General features: G+C 47.5%; 1 protein-coding gene across 1 annotated transcript in view; it reads left to right on the top strand.

Annotated features, from left to right (window-relative positions):
* Positions 1 to 24,211, top strand: part of ACOXL (acyl-CoA oxidase like) — a 194,858-nt gene that overhangs the window by 33,579 nt on the left and 137,068 nt on the right. The window contains exons 4-9 of the mRNA XM_032592686.1: positions 4,427 to 4,513; positions 4,838 to 4,936; positions 9,651 to 9,765; positions 11,208 to 11,294; positions 13,065 to 13,137; positions 17,257 to 17,352. Of these exons, the coding sequence (XP_032448577.1) occupies positions 4,427 to 4,513; positions 4,838 to 4,936; positions 9,651 to 9,765; positions 11,208 to 11,294; positions 13,065 to 13,137; positions 17,257 to 17,352 (557 nt within the window). The remainder of the gene's footprint in view (positions 1 to 4,426; positions 4,514 to 4,837; positions 4,937 to 9,650; positions 9,766 to 11,207; positions 11,295 to 13,064; positions 13,138 to 17,256; positions 17,353 to 24,211) is intronic.

Here is a 24,211-nt window from a genome sequence, read left to right as displayed (position 1 = left end):
ACCTTGATTGCCTCTACTTCTCACCCCCTTCACCACCGCAGTCTGACCACTGCTCTTGGACTCACCTCAGTGGCCGCAGCGTGAGCACCTCCTTGCCGGCTGGGCTGGGATCCTTGCCACTCACAAGAGGCACCTGCTGAAAGCTTATGTTAGGCCAGGGAGTCATCTGCTTAGAATGCTCAGGTGCTCCCCCTGCGTCGGCCCCATTTGGTCAGATTATCTGCGTTTCAGAGAATGTGGCTTTGGGAACACACTGTCCAGCTCATGAGGGAAAATCCCCCCATTTTAAGTGACTGTGTGGATTGGGGTCATGCAGACACCGCCTCTGTTAACTGCTGCGGTTTCTGCAAACCTACAGGTTTCACTCACCAGCCCAGTTCTCCTACTAATGGCATTTAATGAATGGAGGTTTTCAACATGTGGATGAAACATTCGTCCCACCTCCCTTTTCTAAAGAGGAGGAAAGGATTTAAAATCTAGAAAAGGACTATATTTGTAAAGAATGCATTAGCCACCCGCCAGAGAGATTTAGGGGTAGAGAATTCAATCTGTTTTAGTTTTAGAAAAACACTTTTCTTTAACTTGATTTCCAAGATGGCTTATGGGGGAAACATTACTATTTGGGTTGATTGCATCTTTCCAGGCTGGAATTAGCAGTGTATCACAATGGTTCTGTGGAGGGGGTGCTGAGTCATCAGAGTGTTGAGCGTTTCTGAGGACACTTTATGCTTCTCCAAATGAAAGCACTCCATATGTCAGATGCTATTAATGACATTTGTCTGTCATGATGTCAGAGCGTTTCAGCTGGTCAGGCTGTTAAAGCTGAAGTGCCCTTTAAGACAGCGAGTGCCAGGCTGACCATGCACGTGGAGGACAGGGACTAGTTCTCGCCCAAGGCTGGTGCCAGTTCCCGGACAGGAGCATCTCAAGATTCTGTTCCCACCATTTCCCTTCCTGCAAGGTCTTCCCTGGGGTTACTTTGTCTGCTAAGGCTCATTCAATTATAGTGACCCCAGGAAGAAAAGGTACCTAGGGGCTGCTGTATTTGAGTCCAGAGTGCATCAGGGTTCAGGTGTGGATGTGTAGCACCTGGTCTCTCTCACGTCTCTGCTTTTCTCCTTCTTCCCACCTTGACCCCATGTGTTGGTTTCATATACCAGTTCTTGCGAAGGCAAGAGCGGCTAGTGGCACTGGGCCTCCGTTCTTCCAGGTCCATTGCATTGAAAGAGAGAGAGCTGCTTTTCTCTACTAGCTCACCCATGTGTCCCAGAGCCCACTCTGGTTGGATCCATCCAGATCATGGGTCTATGCTGAAGCCATCCCGTAGGGCCATGATATTATGCAGATTGGCCAGTCCTGGGTCTCAGGCTTATCCTAGAGCTGGGGGTGGAGGTCAACATCAGCCACAAACCACTTGGACTGATTGTAGGGGAGGAGGGCTCCCCAGAGGAAAGCCGGGGCTATGTGGTTGGGGCAGGAGAAGGCGTGCTAACCTGCAAACACAGCCATTGTCTGAGCTCTTCTGTCTTTGTCATCAGTCCCCTGATCCCTTCAAATGGCCTCACTCCAGTCACCCTTCCTTCTCATCTTCCTCCTCATCTTTCCCCTCCTTCACTTCCTTCTTGCCAGCAACACTTTCCCAGGGTTTATAAACGACCAAAGTACTTGGCAGTTGACTGTCACTGAATTCTCGCAGCAACTTTAGGAAGTGCTATTAGGCACGAGGCAGCTTGGGTGGGAACCCCAGCCCTGCTCGCCATCTCAGGGTGCAGCCTTGGGCTGGCCAGTCCCCTCTCTGGAAGCTCAGTGTCCTTATCTGTCACGTGGGGGTGATAATGTGTTTTTCCCAGGGTGGTTGTGGGAATCAGCGAGCTTGTGTGTGTGAAGCTCAGTGCTCGGAAGGCTGAGGGCTCAGTAAGAGTGGGGGCGCTCATCGCTCACTGCTTTCGTCGGAAGTGGGAATAAGGATTGCTATTCGTCCAAGGTCCCACAGCCAGTGGGTAGCAGAGCTGGGCTTTGAGCCCAAGCTCTCTCATCTCATCCCAGGCTGAGTTCCTGCTCATTTTGCAGCATTGCATCTTCCATCAGCTTTCCTGTTGCTCATGGCCGGGCTCACCTCTGCAGGCTGGGCCAGTGCCTGGCATCAGTGCACAAATACTTTGTTGCACATCTTCTACATACCAGGCACTAAGCTAGCCCTTGAGCAGACAAGGCAGACTGAACATTCAGAAGGGTCATTTGAAAGACAGACACAACTGGTGGTGTCATAATTCCAGGTTTCAAGTTATATCACAGAGCGATAGTAATTAAAACAGTATGGTACTGGCACAAAGATAGAGATGTAGGTCAATGGACTTGAACAGAAAACCCAAAAATAAGCCCACAATTATACGGTCAGTTAATCTTTGACAAAGGAGGAATGAATATACAATGGGAAAAAGTCTCTTCAACAAATGGTGGTCGGAAAACTGGACAGCAACATGGAAAAGAATCAAACTGGATCACCTGATTTCACCATACACAAAAATAAACTCAAAATGGATTAGAGACCTAAATGTGAGAACCGAAACCATAAAAATCCTAGAAGAGAGCACAGGCAGTAATCTCTCTGACATTTGCCGTGACAACGGTTTTCCAGCGATGTCTCCTGAGGAAAAGGAAATAAAAGCAAAAATGAACTATTGGGAAAACATCAAAACAGAATGTTTCTGCACAGTTAACAAAGGAACAATCAACAAAACTAAAGTCAACCTACTGAATGGGAAAAGATATTTGCAAATGACATCTTCAATAAAGGATTAGTGTCCAAAATATATAAAGAACTGATACAACTCAATACCCAAAAAACAAACAATCCAATTAAAAAACGGGCAGAAGACACGAACAGACATTTTTTTTTTCAACGTTTATTTATTTTTGGGACAGAGAGAGACAGAGCATGAACGGGGGAGGGGCAGAGAGAGAGGGAGACACAGAATCAGAAACAGGCTCCAGGCTCTGAGCCATCAGCCCAGAGCCTGACGCGGGGCTCGAACTCCCGGACCGCGAGATCGTGACCTGGCTGAAGTCGGACGCTTAACCGACTGCGCCACCCAGGCGCCCCACGAACAGACATTTCTAAAGAAGACACACAGATGGCCAACAGACACATGAAAAAGGGCTCAACATCACTCATCATCAGGGAAATGGAAATCAAAAGTGTAATGAGATATCACCTCACACCTGTCAGAATGGGTAAAATCAAAACCACAAGAAACAAGTGTTAGTGAGGATGTGGAGAAAAAGGAACCTTCTTGCACCGTTGGTGTGAATGCAAAGTGGTGCAGCCACTGTGGAAAACAGGCTGGAAGTTCCTCAAAAGGTTAAAAATAGAACTACCCTGGGGGCACCTGGGTGGCTCAGTCGATTGAGCGTCCGACTTAGGCTCAGGTCATTATCTCACGGTTCATGAGTTCGAGCCCTGCGTCAGGCTCTGTGCTGACAGTTCAGAGCCTGGAGCCTGATTCGGATTCTGTGTGTGTGTCTCTCTCTGCCCCTCCCTGGCATATGCTCTATCTCTCTCTCTCTCTCTCTCTCTCTCTCTCTCAAAAATAAATAAACTTATAAAAATAATTAAAAATAAAACTACCCTACTCTCCAGGAATTGTACTACCAGGCATTTACCCAAAGAATACCAAAACAGTAATTCAAAGGGATACGTACTCCCTTATATTTATTGCAGCATTATTCACGATAGCCAAACTACGGAAGGAGCTCAAGTGCCCACCAAAGATGAAGGGATAAAGAAGATGTGGTATATATACATAATGGAATATTATTCAGCAATAAAAAAGGATGAAATCTTGCATTTGCAACCCCATGGATAGAGCTAGAGAGTGTGACGCTGAGCAAAATAAGTCAGAGAAAGACAAATACCATATGATATCACTTATATGTGGAATTTAAGAAATAAATGAGCAAAGGGAAAGAAAGAGAGAGAGAAGAGAGGACAAACCAAGAAACAGACTCCTAACTATAGAGAACAAACTGATAGCTACCAGAGGGGAGAAGGGTGGGGAGTTAAGGGAAATAGGGAATGGGGATTAGAAAGTATACTCACCATGATGAAATGAAAGAAAGGAAAGTGAAAGAAGAAAAAAAGAGTCATTTGATGGGCTGAACTGGGCAGCCCTGAGGATGGAGAACTGACACTTTGTGGTGCTGGGTCCTCCTCTCCAAGTGACAGAACCATGGGCTATGTCTGCTGACAGGGACTGGAGCTTCCCAGGCAATGAAAGGAAGGGCACGGATGCCTTGCTGCTGGTGGGGCTTACGTAAGGCTTGATGAGCTGAACAGACGCTCCCCGAGTGGCCCTTGACCAGGGGTTTCGTTGTCATTAAGTTGTTGACTGTTGCTAACGATGGCCAATGTTGTGCTTGTTTTCAGCGTGGAATAATTTACTGGCTATTTGGTGGCACAGTCAGGAATCTTGGAAGCCCGGGACATGTGACTAAGTGGCTTCAGCCACTCCAGGTATGGCACGTACCTCAATAGATGTCTTCCGTGGAGAGCCTTAAAAGTTCACAGTAGCTAGATGTGTGCGTGTGCATGTTTGCAGAACAAGAAAAGAAATCAGAGAATGGGTGGCGGCAAGAATCTTGTTCAGAATGAGAATTTCAAGACTAGCTTCTAAAAATTGTCGTATTGTTATCACATCAGCTGCCGCCGGGCTGAATTCTTACAATTCTCTCCAATTCACCTCTTCCCCTCTCACTCATACTCTTGATCATCAGAGAAGTCTCCGTTAGAGCAACCACCTGACTAGCTAATGCCCTTATACTGTCTGGTAAACTCCAGGGGCAGAAATACACTGGGATGTTCGCAGTGACCGAGAGGGGCCACGGGAGCGACGTGAGAGGGATCCAGACCCAAGCCACCTTTGACCTCTCTGTGCAGGTGAGGATTCTGCCCATCATTCTGCAGTTCAGGGTGGCAGGAGACCTGTTCAGAACAGGACTCTCCTTCTTCCTGAGGCCAACCTCATATCCTCTGTGTGTGCTGTCTGGCCCGAGGTGCTCAGATTCGAACAAATGGGTAAGTGCTTCAGTGGAGGTGGGCATACGCTCAACTTTCACGTGTCTAATATCGGCCAACACATTCACAGCACCCACTATGTGTGGGCACCGCTCCACGTTCTCCACATGCACTCATTAATTGGATGCTTTGTGACAACTCTGTGAGAACAGGACTGGAGCCATTTTGTCATCCTTCCCGAAAGCAGCAGGTAAATGACTGGACGAGACGCTTTTGTCTGCACTCCCCTTTGCCCGGTGTGGCAGGAGGGTGCTGTGTGGGCTGGGGCATCCTTACTGGGAGCCACGCCCTCATTACTGGCATTAGGCTGTGTTTTTAACCGTGACCTGCGTGAGAATTCACATGGCAACCAAAACAGAATTTCACAAAACGGTCTTAACTTTTACTATGTTTGCTGTATGTGATGAACTTTATTAGTTTTCCTTCCATTCTCATTTATAAAAAACAGTCCATCAAGACTCTCTAGGGGCGCCTGGGTGGCTCAGTCGGTTAAGCGTCCGACTTCGGCTCAGGTTGTGATCTCGCGGTCTGTGAGTTCGAGCCCCGCGTCGGGCTCTGTGCTGACGGCTCAGAACCTGGAGCCTGCTTCGGATTCTGTGTCTCCCTCTCTCTCTGACCCTCCCCCCATTCATGCTCTGTCTCTCTCTGTCTCAAAAATAAATAAACGTTAAAAAAATTTTTTTTAAAAGACCTTCTAAATTGACCTCTCTCCACTGATGCAAGGTGAAAACCCTGCTGTATAAATCTACAGATATCACTATTTCTTTAGCTCCTGCTCCTCCTGAATAAAGAAAGTAACTATTGGGGTGCCTGGGTGGTTCAGTCGTTTAAGCGTCCGGTCATGATCTCCTCTCAGCTCAGGTCATGATCTCATGTCACAGTTCGTGAGTTCGAGCCCCGCGTCAGGCCCTGTACAGCCTGGAGCCTGGAGCCTGCAGCCTGCTTTTGATTCTGTGTCTCCCTCTCTCTCTGCCCCTCTCCCACTGATGCTTTGTCTCTTTCTCTCAAAAATAAGTAACATTAAAAAAAAAGAAAGTATTTATTTATTTCACTCCCCTTCATAGTTTCTTATTTGATTTTGGGCTTTCCTAAGAACTACAAAGGAATACATAAATTTTGGAGTACTTTCTAGAAATGAGTTTGGGTAAATATATGTGTGCAAGTATGGTACATGAGTGTAGGTATGGCTACTCAGTCTGATCTTCATTTTTTCTGAGTTTGTCTTTCAGAATCTGAATTTTCGTTAGCAGGTTTTCCTGGCCCACAAATGCTAATTGAGGTGATCAGAGTTTACGTTTTTTTAAAATGTTTATTTATTTTTTTTTTTAATTTTTTTTTTCAACGTTTATTTATTTTTGGGACAGAGAGAGAGAGACAGAGCATGAACGGGGGAGGGGCAGAGAGAGAGGGAGACACAGAATCGGAAACAGGCTCCAGGCTCTGAGTCATCAGCCCATAGCCTGACGCGGGGCTCGAACTCCCGGACCGCGAGATCGTGACCTGGCCGAAGTCGGACGCTTAGCCGACTGCGCCACCCAGGCGCCCCAAAATGTTTATTTATTTTTGAGAGAAAGAGCGAGAGACAGAGCTCGAGAGGGGAAGGGCCAGAGAGAGAGGGAGACACAGAATCTGAAGCAGGCTCCAGGCTCTGGCTGTCGGCACAGAGCCCGACGTGGGGCTCGAACTCACGAACCGCGAGATCATGACCCGAGCCGAAGTCGGACGCGTAACCGACTGAGCCACCCAGGCGCCCCATAGAGGTGATCAGAGTTTAGAATGACAGATTCAAATGATGGTTGTTTGGGACTATGTTCATCCTGTCCTGCCCAGGTGATAGTTCTCTACAATTGTCAGTGATGTCCAAGGTCATAGCAAGAATAAGGACTGACAGTTATTGAATACTTGCTATGCGCCTGGCTCAGTGTCAACCCCCTTCTGTTTAGTTTACTGTCTTCCCTCGCAATAACCATCCAGTAAACATGATGGTAAGCCGCTTCTGCTAATGTAGCACATGTGTGCTAGGCATCAGGCTAAGCAGTCTACATGTAACATTGTGTTAACTATCCTATAGTTTTATAGGAAGGTATTATTGTCCCTATTTTCTAGGCAGAGAAACTGAGGCTCACAGAGGGTAGGAAAAACGGGCTCTGAGTATGTGGTTAATGAGTGAGTCTGGTTCAAGTGGGTGGGACTGCCCTTAACATTTGAGCTCCTCTGCCAGTGGTGGGATGCTGACCGAACATCTTTTGGGTTTTAGGTCGGTCAGTTTTTTCTCTCCCTAAACCATGGTACTGAGGTCACCTTGCTCTCGTTAAAGGGCGGGGGGCGGTGGGGGGGGGGGAACTGCATCCAGAGTTCTTATTTATTTGTTTCTTTTTACAATTATTATTTTTTTTCCCCGCCAAAATCACTTCCCCGTGTGGGTCCCCTTTTCCCCAAGCAGCATAAACGATTTAGCTACCTGGTGTGCTTCCGCAGCTGCCGCTTCCTGTAGGGGAGCCGCAAAGTTGAAATCATAATGATGAGGACACTCTGGAGAGCGCTGTGCCTCCGGTAGGAGTGAGAGAATGAGCCCATCATAAACTCAAGCCACTGAGAACTGACAGAGCAGGGGGACGGGTTTCTCCCTCATTTCTTTCTGTTTCCCCCCTCGTTTCCCTTTTAAAATGCTAGAGCGTATCGAATGAGCCCTCTCTCCCTCAAGGACTGTTCCAATCTCTTACATTTTCTTGGTTATTCTTCTCTGTGGGTTGGCTGTTTTATTTTTATTTTTTTGGACAGTGGCTGGGTTAGTGGTACGGATAATTAAGAAGCCAGAGAGAGGTTTATTTTTACATTTTGCGCTAAATAGCAAAAATGAATGAGGCTAAGAGCTCTCGGGCCAAAGACTTTTTTTGTTTTGTTTTGTTTTGTTCTAGTGCTTACAGCACTGACCAATTGGTTGGCCTTCAACAACTAATTATGGTAGGAACCAACACACATGGTGTGCATTATTTAGATCCTGCTTTAATGCCAGCATTTTGGTTTATGCAAACTTTCCAAATCAAGTGTCTTTGCCAGAAGTGACAAACCTCCTTTCCCAGAGTATATCAGATGTGTACGGGGATGGATGGCCTCCTGCCTCTTCCCCAGCTCACCAGATCTTTCCTGCCAGGACAGGGTCATTCTACTACTTCTCTTCCTACCCTCCGGGGGTAAGCATCTCTTCACCACATGGGGTTTTGTGGGTTTTTTTTTTTTTGATGTTGTGTGTGTGTGTGTATGTGTGTGTGTGTGTGTGTGTGGTGTTTTCGTTGTTGTTGTTACTGCATCCAGCCTCAAATAATTCCTTTCTTTGAGAAGTCCTGGCTGACCTGATAAGACAAGGGCAGTCTCCAGAGACTTCTCTTAAAAACAGATTCAGCTTGTCCACTTACGTTTCCGAAAAGCGCTCGCACATGTTAGAAGTTTCCCTGTGCAAACATATGTCAGAGAATGTTTCCTTAGGCTTCAGGAGTGTATTTCTTGGCCAGTGGGAAAGTGTAGTCTATGCACCTGAAAATCTGAATTCTGAGATCATCTTCACACAATCAGTCGCTTGTTGGTTTAGTTCAACCACATCTTCGATACAGTCAGCTCCAATGAAAGGTGCAATCCTGCCCTTTTGCCGTTTCCCCTGGATTCTCCGACCTGTCCCGGGGACCCCGCATTCAGAGCTGACAGTTATTGTCAGTCCCTTCTTGGCAAGAGGTTGAAGGGTAACTCGGGTGGCAGGCAGAATTAGAGGTGAAGGGGAGCATCTCCACTGGGATTCTGTACTGGCTTCTGGAGAGGGGGAAAGAGAAGACCGAGATTGAGCAGAGCCTGAAAACAAAAGCCCTGTGTGTTCTTCTGACCCAAGTTTATCTCAGGCTGTATGGGGCTGGAATCCCCGGTCATGCTGTGGAGACAAACTGGGTGGCATATTGTAAAGGTTCTTTCCCTTATAAGATGGAGAGTTATTTACCAATGCTTCAGTTTAAGGGCTTATGCATTTGGGGGAACTTTTAATTATTATCTTCATTGACCGGGAAAACAGAGGGGCAGGTTCTGAAACAATCATCCTAAGGGTCCAATGAGGTTTTTTCTTTTTATAAAAATCAGAATTGTGTGGACTGAGATTCTAAGCCATGGTGGAAATAGGTCATCGTTGTCTATTAGGCTTGCTATCAGCCAGGCATATGGTTTTGGCCCTCAGTTGGTTGCTGACCCATATCAATGAGGCAGGGATTTTTAAGGCCTGGGCAAGAGTGGAGGGCATGAGGAACTAAGTCATTTGGCCAGAAGGGGCAATGCCCAGCAGGCAAAATAAAACACATAGATGTGGACTCATCCAGCTAGGGGTCCCAGGTCATTAGATGTCCCGTCTTTCCCTGTGAGCCTTGCCAGTGGGGTGTTTGGGAGTGAGAGTATATATCACCAGGGGTTGGGGGGTTTTGCCTGCTCCTCTGCCGTGAGGTCATGATGTGGTTCTATTTCACAGTCTTTATTGCACTGAGCCAACGGGTTGAAATGAGCCATAAGAAAGCAGAAACTCGAACGCGCTTTTTCTGTGTAGGAGTTCGTAATTGACACGCCGTGTGAAAATGCTGAGAAGATGTTCGTCAGAAACGCGATGCATGGGAATTACGCGGCCGTGTTTGCTCAGCTTATCATAAATGGAAGGTCTCAAGGTTTGTTGCTGGCGCAGAAAGCGAGAATAATTTTCTTTACGATTACTATTTTCCAGCGAGTGCTTTACCCTGAAAGTGCATTTTACGGCACCGTTTTTGGCTTGTATAAAATTCAGTACCAACTTTATCTCTTAAATATTTACGATGACAAAATTTATGATTACATTTTGGCATGACAGTAGTCCCTCCCCCCCCCCCCCAGCTTACCCACGGTTTTGCTTTCCGTGGTTTCTGTTACCTGCAGTCAGCTGTAGCCTGGAAAGAGATAATCCTTCTTCTGACGTGCGGTCAGAGGGTCAGTAGTAGTGTTCTCTGCATCCCAGGGGCTACATCATTCCCCACACATCTCATCATTCCCTGTACATTTTATCATCTCATACCATCAAGAGAAGGGTGAGTGCAATGTAAGAAGATATTTTGAGACAGAGAGAGCACAGTCATGTACCTCTTTTTTAAAAATGTTTAGGGGCGCCTGGGTGGCTTGGTCGGTTAAGTGTCCGACTTCGGCTCAGGTCATGATCTCACGGTCCGTGAGTTCGAGCCCCGCGTTGGACTCTGTGCTGACAGCTCAGAGCCTGGAGCCTGTTTTGGATTCTGTGTCTCCCTCTCTCTCTGCTCCTCCCCTGTTCATGCTCTGTCTCAAAAATAAATAAACGTTAAAAAAAAAATTAAAAAAAAAGTTCATTTGTTTTTGAGAGAGCACAAGCGGGGGAGGGGCAGAGAGAGGGGGACAGAGGATCTAAAGCGGGTTTTCTGCTGACAGCAGAGAGCCCCATGTGGGGCTTGAACTCACGAACTGTGAGATCATGACCTGAGCTGGAGTTGGACGTTCAACTAACTGAGCCACCCAGGTGCCCCCACATAACTCTTACTATAGCATAGGGTTATAATTGTTCTATTTTATTATTAGTTATTGTTGTTAATCTCTTACTGGGCCTTATTCCTAAATTAAACATTATCATAGGCTTGTATGTATAGGAAAACGCATGGCATGTATAGATGGGGTTGGTACTATCTGTGGTTTCAGGCATTCACTGGGGTCTTGGAACATATCCCTGTGAACAAGGGTGGGGGGACTGCTGTATACGATTCAGTCATAGAACTGACTGAGCTTCAGGATCAACACAATTGTATACTGTCCCAGGAAATGAATAAAGCTTTAATTATATCTTTAGAAAAGAGAGTTTATTTTATTTCTTTTTTAATGCTTATTTATTTATTTTTGAGAGAGATAGAGAGCGAGCGGGGGTCGGGGGGGCAGAGAGAGAGGGAGACAGAATCCCAAGCAGATTGTGCACTGTCAGCACAAAGCCTGATTCGGGGTTCGATCCCCTGAACCATGAGATCGTGACCTGAGCTGAAATCTAGTCAGATGCTTAACTGACTGAGCCACGCAAGTGCCCTGAAAAGAGAGTTTAGCACTGTCTCTTTGTCATCCTTAGGGCCCCACTGTTGCATTGTTCCTGTCCGCGATGAAAACGGAACCTTGTACCCAGGAGTGACGGCCGTTGATATGATGTACAAAGAAGGTGAGTCCCCAGGTGACCCCTCTCCTACCCTCATCTGCATCTTTTGCTGTTCCCTGCCTCCCTCCCCCAACCCGAGGGAGAATCTAAAATAATTCACCAAAGCAGTGAAGGCAGAGAAGACTCTGATTTTGAAGCCCGATGAGAGTCTTTTATGTGAGAACTGTTGGGGAATGTTGAGGATTGCCATTTAGGAATATGCACTGGCCTCATTTTCTCCCAGCCTCTCGCATTTTCTAGTCATGAGGCAGCTTCGCCCTGGGTAATTTTGCCTCCTCTCCTCTTCTTGGATGTGTGAGCTCTCAGAGGGTGGGTTGAGGTGCTCTCTCTCCTGCCCCTGAGCCACAGCCTGGTGTTGGTGCCCAGGAGGCCCCTGATGAATCCTAAGGACTGACCCGGTTTGCTGGGGCTGTTGTACCGCAGGCTGAGTGGCTTAAACAACAGCACTGTATTGTCTCATGGCTCTGGAGGCTCTAAGTCCAAGGCCAAGGTGCTGGCAGGGTTGGTTCCTTCTGAGGGCTGTGAGGGGGAATCTGTGCCAGGCCTCTCTCCTTGGCTTGTCCATGGCTGTCTCCATGCTTACATGGCGTTCTCCCTTCTCGTGCGTGTGTCTGTGTTCAGATGTCCCCTTTTAGTAAGGACACCAGTCCGTTGGATTAGGGCAACCCTAATGATCTTTTCTTAACTTCGTTACCTCTGTAAAGACCCTATCTGCAAATAAGGTCACATTCCTAAGTACTGGGGGTTAGAACTCGAACGTGTGGATTTTGGAGGGCGGGGGGCACAATTCAATTTATAACACTTGGTGAGAGCAGGCCATACCCGTGGGCTCCCCTGGTGTCCACAGCCAAGGCCAAACCAAACCAAAGAAACAGGTGGGGAGAAGGAAAAAGGAAAGAAGAAAAAGAAAAGAGGGAGAAGAAGCTGATCCTTCGGTCGAGGGGATAGTCTCGCCTTGGCCTGTCAGTGTTTACTGACTGCCGCCATGGCTGCTGGAATGGGCGGCGGGTGGGGTTGTGAGTGCTCTAATTGTATCTCTCAGGGGTGACTGAGGCCCTTGCTGGCCTTACCCCTTGAAAGCACCTCTTGAGCAGACGACCCAGCTCTTGTGAAGTGGTGCCAGACATTGAAAACACGGGCAACTTCAGAAAGTCTGCTTTGGTTTCCTTGTAAGCTCCTACCTGCAACCGTGTCCTTGTCAAGGGGTGATGTTCTAAATAAAGACATTTACTAAGTAAAGACTTTTTTTCCCCTTCAGATTAAATCTTTCTAAGTGCAAAATGAACAAAAAGTAGACCCCAGACTCTGATAGGTATCATTAGGAAAAGGGCCCAGGGGCTTTCAGGAACCTTCTGGGGAGTTGGGTCACCCCAGCCACCCACTGCTGTTCTTGTGGCTTCACACATGTACCCCTTGTGCTGGGAAGGAAGCGCTGGGAAAGAGGAAAAATTTGACTTCTCTATCACTGGAGGAGTAAGCGGCTTTCCTGCCTTCCCTGAGTTCAGGCTGATATTCCTTCTGTTGCCTAGAGCTCTTCCTTTCCAAGTCACAGCACCGAGATCCTCCACCTGAGCCCAGGAGCACAGAAGGCACAGCTCCTCAAGAAAACAGAGAGCATCCCCACCCCCACCCCAAATAGGGAAGAATCAGCCATTCTGGGAGTGAATAAAAGGGTTTTGAGTTTTAGTGGAGACAGGCCTGGGAAGGAGCAGGGGTAGTGGTTCAGATGCTAGCACGGATTTGCCCCCTGCAGCTCTCTTCTGCTCTCTCTAGGCCTGCGTGGTGTGGATAATGGGATTTTAATATTTCACGAGGTTCGGATTCCAAGGGAGAACCTTCTGGATAAGTGAGTAGTTTTCTCTTTAACTCAGGTTGACTGTGTGTATGATCTCGTTGCTCTCGCAAACTAGGCCTGGTGTCTCTGTCTCGTGGGCTGCACATCTAGGCCGTCTTTGAACCACTCCCAGAAGTCTCTTGACTACCCACTGGAAAATGTGGGTACAAAAATAGAAATAAATGAATATTACCCAGAATGCTGTTACCCAGACTTAATGATTGTTGCACACACTCTAATGTGTAACTCTAGACTTTTTTTCCATGCTAATGTACCAACAGAGAGAGGTATGTTTAATTTTTACTGCATGAGATCCACTTATAAATTCTATGTTTTATAATTCTTAATTCCTGTTTAACATTATGTCAAATGTTTTTATGCAACAGTAATTACATATACGCATTACCATTTTCAATATTGCCATGATAGACTATTGAATAAGTGATCTATGATTTATGTAATCCATCCCTTATTGTTGGGCATTTAGGTTGTTTCCTTGAAAAAAAATTTTTTTTCTATTATACACCAGGTAGTGTTTGTCTTCTTGGCGGGTGGCAGGAGATAAGGTACCGCCTTTCAGCTTAATAGGCTGTTGTAGCCCGTACTACTTGGATGGATGTCAGAGATGCTCAGTGTCACTATTTCCCAGCATCCCACTGGTGTCAGGGGTGGGTTAAATGATGAGGTGAAGGCTTCTTCTTCGGGCGCACTTTGGGGGTGGAGCTCTAGGGGTTCACATTACGCTTTGCCAAGGCCAAGAAACACGAATTACCTTTATTTTTCTCAACAGCATTTCATGTATCCAATGAAAATCCTGACCTCCAGTGCTATTGAAATCTGTGAAAAAGCAATCAATCAAGCTGTGCATAATCAGCTGTCTCCCTGCTTTATGATAGATTTTTCTTTAACACTTCACTCCTTTTCATTGCCTGCAAGCCCTTGCCAGCAGATGCCACAAGTTTAAGAAAAATGTGTGGGAAACAAACTGTAAAAGGACCAAATTCTGTTGACTACCCACCTCCCCCCGCCATGAAGTGGTAGGAAATAAAACAGAAAAAACAAAAGCATCTTCGCAGTGATCCTGATGTGTGCTGAAACCCTTAGGCCCCCTCAGGAGCTATCTGTGCCCGTGACAGCAGCTCTGAGGACTGCCAGCCTTCCCCAGAGGTGCCTGCCCATTTCCTGGCCACTTATCAGCCGCACTCCGCTCTGGGAGATGGGGAAGAGGGAAGGAAAGCCACATGTGGAGCTCCCCATGTCTCACCCACTCTAATGAGCTCTCAGTGGCCTGGCCAGTCTGCCAGAAGCTGGACCCATTGGTTTAGCATTCATCCAATGCCCTCGAGATTAGAAAGTTAGATTCAACCAGAAAGAAAAGTGATAGTGAACTACATGATCTGTAGAAGGTTTGAGAATAACATAGAATTTTTTTTGGTAAGCAAGATTTTATTTTATATTTACAGTTTATTTATTTTCAGAGAGAGGGAGAGAGAGAGGGAGATCACGCAAGAGAGAGCACACTCGCAAGCGGGGGAGAGGCAGAGAGAGAGAATCCCAAGGAGGGTCCAGGCTGTCAACGTGGAACTCGACTCAGGGATTGATGACTCTTGATTTTGACTCAGATTGTGATCCCACGAACCGTGAGATCATGACCTGAGCCTAAATCAGGAGTAGGACACTTAACCGATGGAGCCACCCATATGCCCCAAGCAAGATTTGATTTTAAAGCCATTCCATTGGTATTTAAACTGCCCCCAATATACCAGAGAATAGCAGTCGCAACACAGGTATTTTGAAGGAGGAGCCCCATTTTTGGGGTGTTGATAAAAAGTATTCCAATAAATAGATGTTTAGATTCATTGGAATCCCTATCAAAATCCCAGTTACCTTTTATTTTTTTCAGAAATTGAGAAACTGATCCTAAAATTTATATGGCAACACAAGAGATTCAGAATAGCCAAAACAATCTTGCTAAAGAAGAACAAAGTAGGAGACTCACACTTCTGATCTGAAAATTTAGTACAAATCTATAGTAATTGAGACAGTGTGATTATTATAGTGGATCCCCCTGAAAGCAGGTGGGAGGCAAAAAAGAAAAAGAAAAACCACTGTATTGGCATAAGGATAGATATGCAGACAGTGAAGTAGAATGGAGAGTCAAGGAATAAATTCTTACATTTATGGGAAATAAATATTCAACAAGGGTGACAAGACAATTTAACGAGGAAAGAATAGTCTTTTCAAGAAATAGTGTGGGGACAACTGGGTATTCACATGCAAAAGCCTGAATTTGGACTCTTATCTCATCCCATATATAAAAATTAACTCAAAATGGATCACAGATAGAGGCGCCTGGTGGCTCAGTCGGTTGAGTGTCCTGGGCATCCAGCTCTTGAGTTCAGCTCGGGTCATGATCCCAGGACTGTGGGACTGACCCTGCAAGCGGGCTTTGCACTGAGGGTGGAGCCTGCTGGAGATTCTCTCTCTCTGTCTCTCTCTCTCTCTCTCTCTCTCTCTCTCACTCTCTCTCTCTCTCGCTCCTCCTCTGCCCCTCTCCCTGACTTAAGCTCTCTCACTCTCTCTCTCTCTCAAAAAAAAAAAAAAATCATAGATATAAATGTAAGGGCCAAAACTGTAAAGCTCTTAGAAGAAAACATAGGTGTGAATCTTTGTGACCTTAATTTAAGCACCAAAGCACAAACAATCAAACAAAAACAGAGATAAGTTAGACTTCAATGAAATGAAAAAACTTTTGCAACTCAAAGGACACTAAGAAGAAAGTGAAAAGACGATGCACAGAATGGAAGAAAATATTTGGAAATCACATATGTTGTAATATATATGATACATGTATACCATGTAGGTCATTTGCAAATCATACATATGTAGTATCCAGAATACAAAAGGAACTATTACAGTTCAACAATAAAAAGAAAAATGACCCACTTGAAAAATGAGCAAAGATCTGAATAGACATTTCTCCCAAGAAGATATGCAAATGGCTACTGAGCACATGAAAAGATGCTCAGCCTCATTGTCATTAGGGAAATGCCAATCAAAACCGCAATGAGACACCATTTTGCACCTGCTCAGATGGCTATAATAAAAGAGGCAGGCCATAATAAGGGTTGGCGAGGATGTGGAAAAATTGAAACCCTCCTATGCTGCTGGTGGGAATGTAAATGGTGTTGCTGATTTGGAAAAGAGTTTGGCACTTCTTCAAAAGTTTACAATTTTCGTAGGAGCCAGCGGCAGCTCTGTTCCTGGGTAGGTGTGGAAACATTGTTCACAAGAGAATTGAAAACATGTCCGCTCAAAAACTTGTACACAAGTGTGCATAGTGTAAATATTCATAGTATCCGTAGAAGGGGAAACGACCCGAGTGCCGATCAACGGATGAATGGATAAGCAAAATACGGTGACTCCATACAATGGAGTATCATTGGCCCACGAAAAGGGAGGAAGTATATGATACATGCTAAACCACGCGTGAACCTTGAACACAGTGAGCTGAGTGAATGGAGGCAGACACAAAAGCCACACGTGGTATGATTCCGCTGATGTGAAATGTCCAGAGTAGACACATCCATAGAGATAGAAAGCAGCTTCATGGTTTCCAGGGCCTGGGGGTATGATGGGGAGTGACCGCTAATAGTATGAGGTTCCTTTTGGGGTGGTGAAATGTTTTGGAATTGGATAGTGATAATGGTTGTACAAGTTTGTGAAGGTGCTAAAAACCATTGCATTGCACGCTTTAGAAGGGATTTTATGGTATTTGAATTGTATGTCAACCACAAAAAAGCAGATCGATGTGTGGTCTTCACACTCGGGCTCCGCCGTTGGCTCATTGAGGGTGGTCTTCATCCTTCTTTTTGCCGGGAGCCGCTACTGAGTCATAGGCTGGTGGTGGCAGGGAACCTGCTTTTACTTTTCATGGGTCAAGCCTTTGTCAGAGTCTCCTGAGGACATCTTGCCTCACCCTTGACTCTGCTATCTTGCGAGGGCGGTTCCTGGATCTGGAGACCTGTGGGACATCCCTCTGTGTGCATATGGTATCCTTTCTAGTGGAGCCAAGTTCTTCTTTTGTGTTAAACCTGCCCCTCTTTTCCACCTGCTTCTGCCCTACCCTAGGTTTGGCTCTGTGGCTCCAGATGGGCGGTCCCGTTCCCCTATTAAGAACAAGAGTGCAAGATTCAACGGGATGCTGGCAACGCTGACCCCTTCAAGGTTAGCTGTGACTTTCCAAGCTATGGGTGCCACGAAGGTAGTCGACTCTGATTTGAATTTACATCACTGTTTATTCTCTGCTTATTCCAGGGATGGGTAACAGTTTCAGGAGCTGAGTTTCCTGAGCCACAGTTGGTATAATGTGGCTAAGGTTAATGGTTAGATACTGAGAAGCGCCAGTTGGCCATACCCAGAGAGCATTTCTGCACCCTTCTTATCATGGGATCCTATCCATCGGCATCTTAGATGTGCTGCTGATTATGGTGGGTGGAACATAGGCACTGTGGCAAAAGGGCCACAAACTTGACCCTGGGGGAACGGGTCATTCAGAACAGACGCATCTGCTGGAGAAGCAGCTAAAAGCTGACACATGAGGGAAGGCTGGCATATCTCAGCTGAGTTTACTGGGGAGCTTTGATGGTCGTGTGGCTTTTTGGGGTGTGACATTCAGTGTCACAGGTTGGAGTCCATGAAGCCAGACCCCCGGAAGGCATCTCTACCTCGCCTCCTCCCATACCTTCCCCAATACCAACTAGTTTGGAAAGAGCAGCCCAGAGAGGAAAGTTCTGGAAGGCTCCTGCTCCTCCTTCTCCTCCTCCTCCTCCTCCTCCTCCTCCTCCTCCTCCTCCTCCTCAAGTCTCAGCATTATCTGTTCTCTGGGCCCTTTTCATCTCTTTGCATGAGGGAAAAGCCTGCTTTAAGCTCCACTGAGCTTGGTGAAGCTGGAAGAAAAATTAAGAAACCCATGAATATACATTGTGGCTTGAATCCAATTTTTCCATCAAGAAGGAATAAATTTCATTCACCTGACATCAGCACAAAGTCTTCTGAGTAGCAGGAAAATCCTTCTTTACTCATTTCCACTGTGTTGGTCCAGCTTCCCAGGAAGCCTGCCTGACAGGAGCTTCCCTGTGTTTTGTGTTTCCTGTCAGCTGGTACGACTGTGATGCCGTGAATACCCACACTCCGTACCGAGCCAGTGACCTCAAGTCTGCCCATGGGCACTGCTTCCCGCCCTTGTTTTTCGGCAGCCCTTAAAGGGTGTTCAATTCTGAAGCCCCTCGTCAGGAGTGGCTCAGCTGGTTGGTCCCCTTAGCTGAATCATCTGACAAATGAATGAGCTTGTGATGAACTGGGCGCAGAGGTGAGGCCAAGGCTCTATCTAGCACAGCATCAGAGTGCTGAGGAGGACTTCTTCTTCAAGTCTGTCATCGAAACCATTGCAGCCATTTCGAGACTCCAGAAAGAGGCAAAAGGAGAGAAGCCAGTGAGCTGAGAATTACGTTGTAGATGGGACAAAATCGGATTCAGGATCAGCTGGTGCCTCGATGGCAGTATCTGCGTAATATCCCCTGTGACGGCAGGAGCCTTGGGGTCCCTTCGCGGAGAGTGTGCTCGGTGAACACGAAGGCCCCTGCTGGCTCCCGGCTAGAAGGCGGTGCAGAAAGCCTATGCTTTATGTTTCCGAGTGGGCGATGCTGTGTGAAGGACGCCCAGGCTGCCCGCAGCCCCATTAGCTCATTCAGCCTAGTGCTGGAGTCCCGAGGGGCAGGATCAGGACAGCAGAGATGGGGAAGTGGCAGACCTTCTGGAAGAGACTTGATTTTAAGTATCACCAGATCTGGAGCAAAGAAGATGGGAGAGAGGAGACAGAGTGGATGATTCTTTTCTTTTATGTTTATTTGTTTTTGAGAGAGAGAGAGAAAGGGAGAGACAGCATGAGCAGGGGACGGGCAGGGAGAGGGAGAGAGAGCATCCCAAGCAGGCTCCACTGTCAGCGGGGAGCCCGATGCAGGGCTGGAACTCATGACTTGTGAGATCATGACCTGAGCCCAAATCAAGAGTTGGCCGCTTAACCGGCTGAGCCTCCCCGGCGCCCCCAGAGTGGCTGATTTTTTAAAAGGTGTGCATTCTCCATTCTACTGAACGCTGGCACCGTAGAGGCATTATCTTGATCATGGGCTCTGAAGTCAGAAAACCGAGGGCTCCAGTCTCAGCCTGGACATGACCAGCAGTGGGGTCGTGGGCAAATCAAGAGCCCTCCTTAAGCCTTAGTTTCTTTGCCTGTGAAACGGGCCTTGTGATAACGGTGAGGCATGAGTGAGGGGGGTGTGTAGAGCACTGGCACAGAGCAGATGTTCAATAGCTCTGAGCCATTACTGACGTGATGCCTGTTGCCAGTGCCGCTGTTGCTGGGAAGACAGCAGCTGGCTGTAAGAAAGGAATAAATGGGCTTTTCCAGGAAAACAGATGCCTGGAATCCTGGCCTGCAGGTAACGAGGCAAGTCTGAGACGTTTTGCAGAAGTGCGTAGTTTCCTTTGGATTCCTCTGTATCTGAAGCAAAATGCAGTGGCCGTGAGTCAGCACCTGCCCTGCCCAGGAGGCAGGTCGACTCTGTGACAGGGAGACCCGCTCGCGCAGCCTGCGACTCTGCACGGTTCGGGTGCCCCTGCTGCGCTCGGCCCTGATGGACAGCGACCCTGGCCACTGTGATCTCATCGCGCGCGTCTCGGGCGAGGATGATCTCACCCGTCCTCTTGGCAACTCCTCCTCTCCTAGGGCTCAAACGCATGACAGATGTTTTCTCGGCTGAAACCTAAGACGGCCCTGCTTGTTCTGCTCTCGCTGATGAGTGGAAAAATGGATCCTTTTCTCCTCCGTGCATTCCTCATGTATTAGAAAACTGTCACCGCGGCTCCCCATGGTGACATTTTGCTCAAGGCTGAGCATGCCCCGTCCTTTTAAACTTTGCCCAGATGTCTTATTCTTCATGGTTCTCTCTCATTTCCATAGTTTCTCAGCATTTTCAGATTTTTCTCTTAAAGGCTTGCCTTAATAGCCTTCCTCCAATTTGTGTCCAGGGTGCTGTGCCAGATTAAGTGATTAGCAGGAACAAAAGGAAAAGGAAACCAAGACGTTTGGCAGGGGTGGGAGGTGGGGGCTTGGGAGGGCTCTGTAGCTGAAGTGGGGAGGCTGGGAGGCCTTTCCAGAAGGAGGAGGGAAGTGGGGGAAAGTCACCATGAGTTTGGAGGCAGAAGTAGAGGGAGTGTGAAATGTGAAGGAGGTCTAGCCCATCGTTTTGGGTTAATTTTGTGTGGAAGTAGATATTTCAGCATAAGACAAGCCGGTCCCTGCTCGCCTAAGGGTCTTCCCTAGTCTTTTTCTTTTTTTGACGTTCATTTGTTTTTGAGAGAGAGAGAGAGAGAGAGAGAGAGCGAGCAATCGGGGGAGGGGCAGAGAGCGAGGGAGGCACAGAATCTGAAGCAGGCTCCAGGCTCCGAGCTGTCCGCACAGAGCCCAAACTCACGGACAGTGAGATCATGACCCCTGAGCCAAAGTCAGACGCTTAACCGACTGAGCCCCTCCCTAGTCTTTTAAAGTAGGTATTGCACAGAAGCGGGGTCTCTCCCCCAGAGTCCTGAGCCGCTCTGGGAGGGGCTGGGGAGCCTGCATTTGCAGCAACTTCCCAGGTGATGCTGCCTTTACTGGTTGGGCACTCTACTTGGAGAACCCTTGTGCAGAGCGGATGCCTACAGTTGTAACTTTCCAGCCCTGTCCCAGCCACCTTGTCACCCTCCTGGCCTCCCAGGGTCCCTAGGATCATGGCCCAAGTTCTCTTCTGGTCTCCAGTGACTTGCATGACTTCTCACTCCACCCTCCTTCTCACATGCTGTTGTGCTGCCTAGCAAACCCACCCCCACTTTTCACTTGGTGAGTTTTCGTGTACATGTCAGAGCTCAGGCGAGTGTCCCTTCTTCAGAAAGGTCACAGCCTACGGGTGGTCCTTCTGTCATGTGCCCAAGGCACTGCACTCCCCCTTGCAGCATTTATTGTGGTTACGACCAGCTAAAGACATGACAGGCCGTTTCTGCGTCCTTGCTAGCCTAAAAGCTCATTGCGGTGCGGGCCCTGCCGGCTTCATTCACGGCTGAGTGTTCAGCTTCCCACGTGGTAGGGCACATACTAGGAGCACAGCGAGTAGGAGTTGACAGAACGAATGAAGAACGCATCAGAATCCACAACCTGATTTGTGAACTAAGCATTCAACACGTGTTTATTCTCATGCCCCACACCCCAACCCCTCGACCCATTCCAGGGTGGCAGGGAAGAAGGATGTCGCTAACCCCTTCCTTCGGACTCTACACATAATATGTGCTTTACAGGTGTTAACTTCTTTCTCCTCGCAACAGCTCTGAGAGAGTTCCGTTGGCATATGGGGAAACTGAGGCATGAGGAGGTTAAAGGAATTTGTCCAAGGTGGGCATTGAATATACATAGGCTGACTCTGCTGGTCCTTGGTAAGGGAGACAGAAGGAAGGTCATACCTAGTATGTTGTGTAGATAAGATTGACATGTAGATATTATTGAAAGATATGGTTGACTTCGGTGGGAACAGGGGCGGCCCAAATGCACTACATGAAACCTAAGAAGCTGGAGGTTCTCAGGCCTGTTCATGGGCTGCCCAATTAGCTGAGTTACAGCTTTGGGCCACAGAAGGCCGTGAGCTGGCCTGTGAGCTGTTGGCTGAGGAAGATCCTCACCACAGCCGCCAACCAGGTCTGCAGCTGCTGGGAGCCGTGCTCCTCCTTCTCTCCTTATCCTGGAGCCAGTGCTGAGGCAGGCAGAGGGAAGATGCCCCATATAAAGTTGTTCGGTTGAGATGTGTGGGAGTGACATGCATGGAAACAGCTGGAATGTTGTGCTTACTCCAGAGGCCATTAACAGCATGGACTCCGGAACCAGCCTCTTGGATTTGCAGCCTGCCTCTGCATGACCTTGGCAAGTCACTGAGCCTCGCCACGCCCCTAAAAAGAAAGACAGCACTGCCTCGTAGAGCTGTTGTAATCCAGGCCTGAGTGGGTCAGCACCTGTAAAGGGCTTCTAGGGTGCAGGCATGCACTAAATCGTCAATACGCGGAGGCTGCTATTATTATTATAAGGGATGTGGGGGCTTATGTGATCAAGATCAGGAACGTAGATCGTGAAAATGACCTCTGAGGTTGTGGGGATACCGAACTGGGTTTATAACCCATGCTCAGCCCTTTGTGGTACTGGTGCTTGAGCTGACAGTGGAGAATTATGAGGCTGAAGCTGGATGTGGCTGAAAAATGTCTGTGGTCATGGGTGTCTGTGGATATGGGATGGAGAGCAGTGAGGTCCGTGCCATCTGACTGTCTTCCTGGGGTGCAGTGAAGGACACATGGTCTTGAGAGAAGAGTGGAGAGAGTGAATGACCGTCTCTGAGTCATAAAAGGTTGCGGTATGTATGATGGTGGATAGCTTTTCCCACTTCCTGGGGCTGAAGGGAGAGCAAAGGGAAGAAAATGGTTTCATGTGGGACACTCAGAACTTGTGATGGGAACATGATCTTTTCTGATAGTGAGCCTTGTTGGACATGAATAAAGGGCCTGAGGAAGGTGGTAGGGTCCACGTTTTCAAGAGAGTCTCTCTCTCCCCTATTGATGGGAGTGTGGGGATATCCTGGCCTTGAATAACCTTTTCAAGACCTTTGACTATAAGGTTTCATGGAGAATTAGAACAACAAAGAAGAAGAGGTAGGGGGTAAATGAGTCTTCTGAGTCAAAGTGGGCTCTTTAAACCACAAGGGGCGTGATGGCGCGTTGGGTGAACACAGCTGAGCAGGCTGTGTGTTCCTGCTGTTCTCTGGCCTTAGCTTGGGGCTTCCCCTTCACCCAGGCTTTGACACATCCTCAGAGATGTCTGGGATGTGAGTGTTCTTACCCTGGCGCTGGCTCCTGCATCTGGCTCTGTGTGCTTTAGTCACTGGCTGGGGCTGGGGCTGGGGCTGGGGCTGGGCAGCTCGTGTCAGAGTGTGACAGTTTGCCTGCCCTGACAACCATGAACCAGATGCTATGACATTTTTCCCCGAGTTGACGCTCCCTCCGTCCCTAAAATTAATAACCTCAATTTCTGTGGCTACCACTATGATACTATCAAGTTTTTGTCTGTTTAATTCTTGCTAGGAGGTCACCCACTGTAGTTTTCTTCTGGAATCATTTTATGTTTACCTCCTTCTTGTCACTCAGTTTGATCTTATTTTTATCATTATTAATAGAACATTTAGTGGGCAGAGACCATGTCTTTTTATTCAGCTTTAGTGTAGGTCCCAGTAGAGCACTAAAAGTCATGCAGTCTTTTTAACCTTCCCTCCTTCCTTCCTTCCTTCCTTCCTTCCTTCCTTCCTTCCTTCCACTCACCTCTCCATCCATCTATCCATCCATCCATCCATCCACTCATCAGCCTGTCAATCTTCACACTATAGACCCACCTGTCCATTCATCCATCTGTCTGTCCATCTATCTGTCCATCCAGCTCACCCATTCATCCATCTGTTTATCCACTGATCCACTCACCTATCCATCCATCCATCCATCCATCCACCCATCCATTCATCCATCCATCCATTCATTCACCCATCTACCCACCCATCCCACTTCAAAGACTCTGAACACAAGGGTGATCCATTCATGAATGGTTTCATAGTTAACGGGGAGCTATAGAATGTTCTAAAGAAAAGCAGTCACCTTTCTTTTTTTTTTTTTTATATATATGAAATTTATTGACAAATTGGTTTCCATACAACACCCAGAAGCAGTCACCTTTCTAATGGATACCATATTTTAGAAAAACTCCCTAGGCAAGAGTGTGTCAGGAGGAGTCAGAGGCATACACCATCCTCCAGAGCCTGGCCCTCACCCAACACTAAGGACTAAGAAGCATCTCTGTAGGGTCTTGTACCCACGAGGGCTTGGGGTGGGGACTAAACTGAATGGGATTGGATGGAAATGGAAGTACTCTGACAATGATCGCACTGAGACTTCTGCCCTGTCAAGAGGC

Source organism: Lynx canadensis, chromosome A3 (genome assembly GCF_007474595.2).
Source record: "Lynx canadensis isolate LIC74 chromosome A3, mLynCan4.pri.v2, whole genome shotgun sequence".
Lineage (NCBI taxonomy): Eukaryota > Metazoa > Chordata > Mammalia > Carnivora > Felidae > Lynx > Lynx canadensis.
The sequence above is the reverse complement of the archived record's forward strand: the minus strand, read 5'-3'. Positions and strand labels throughout refer to the sequence as shown.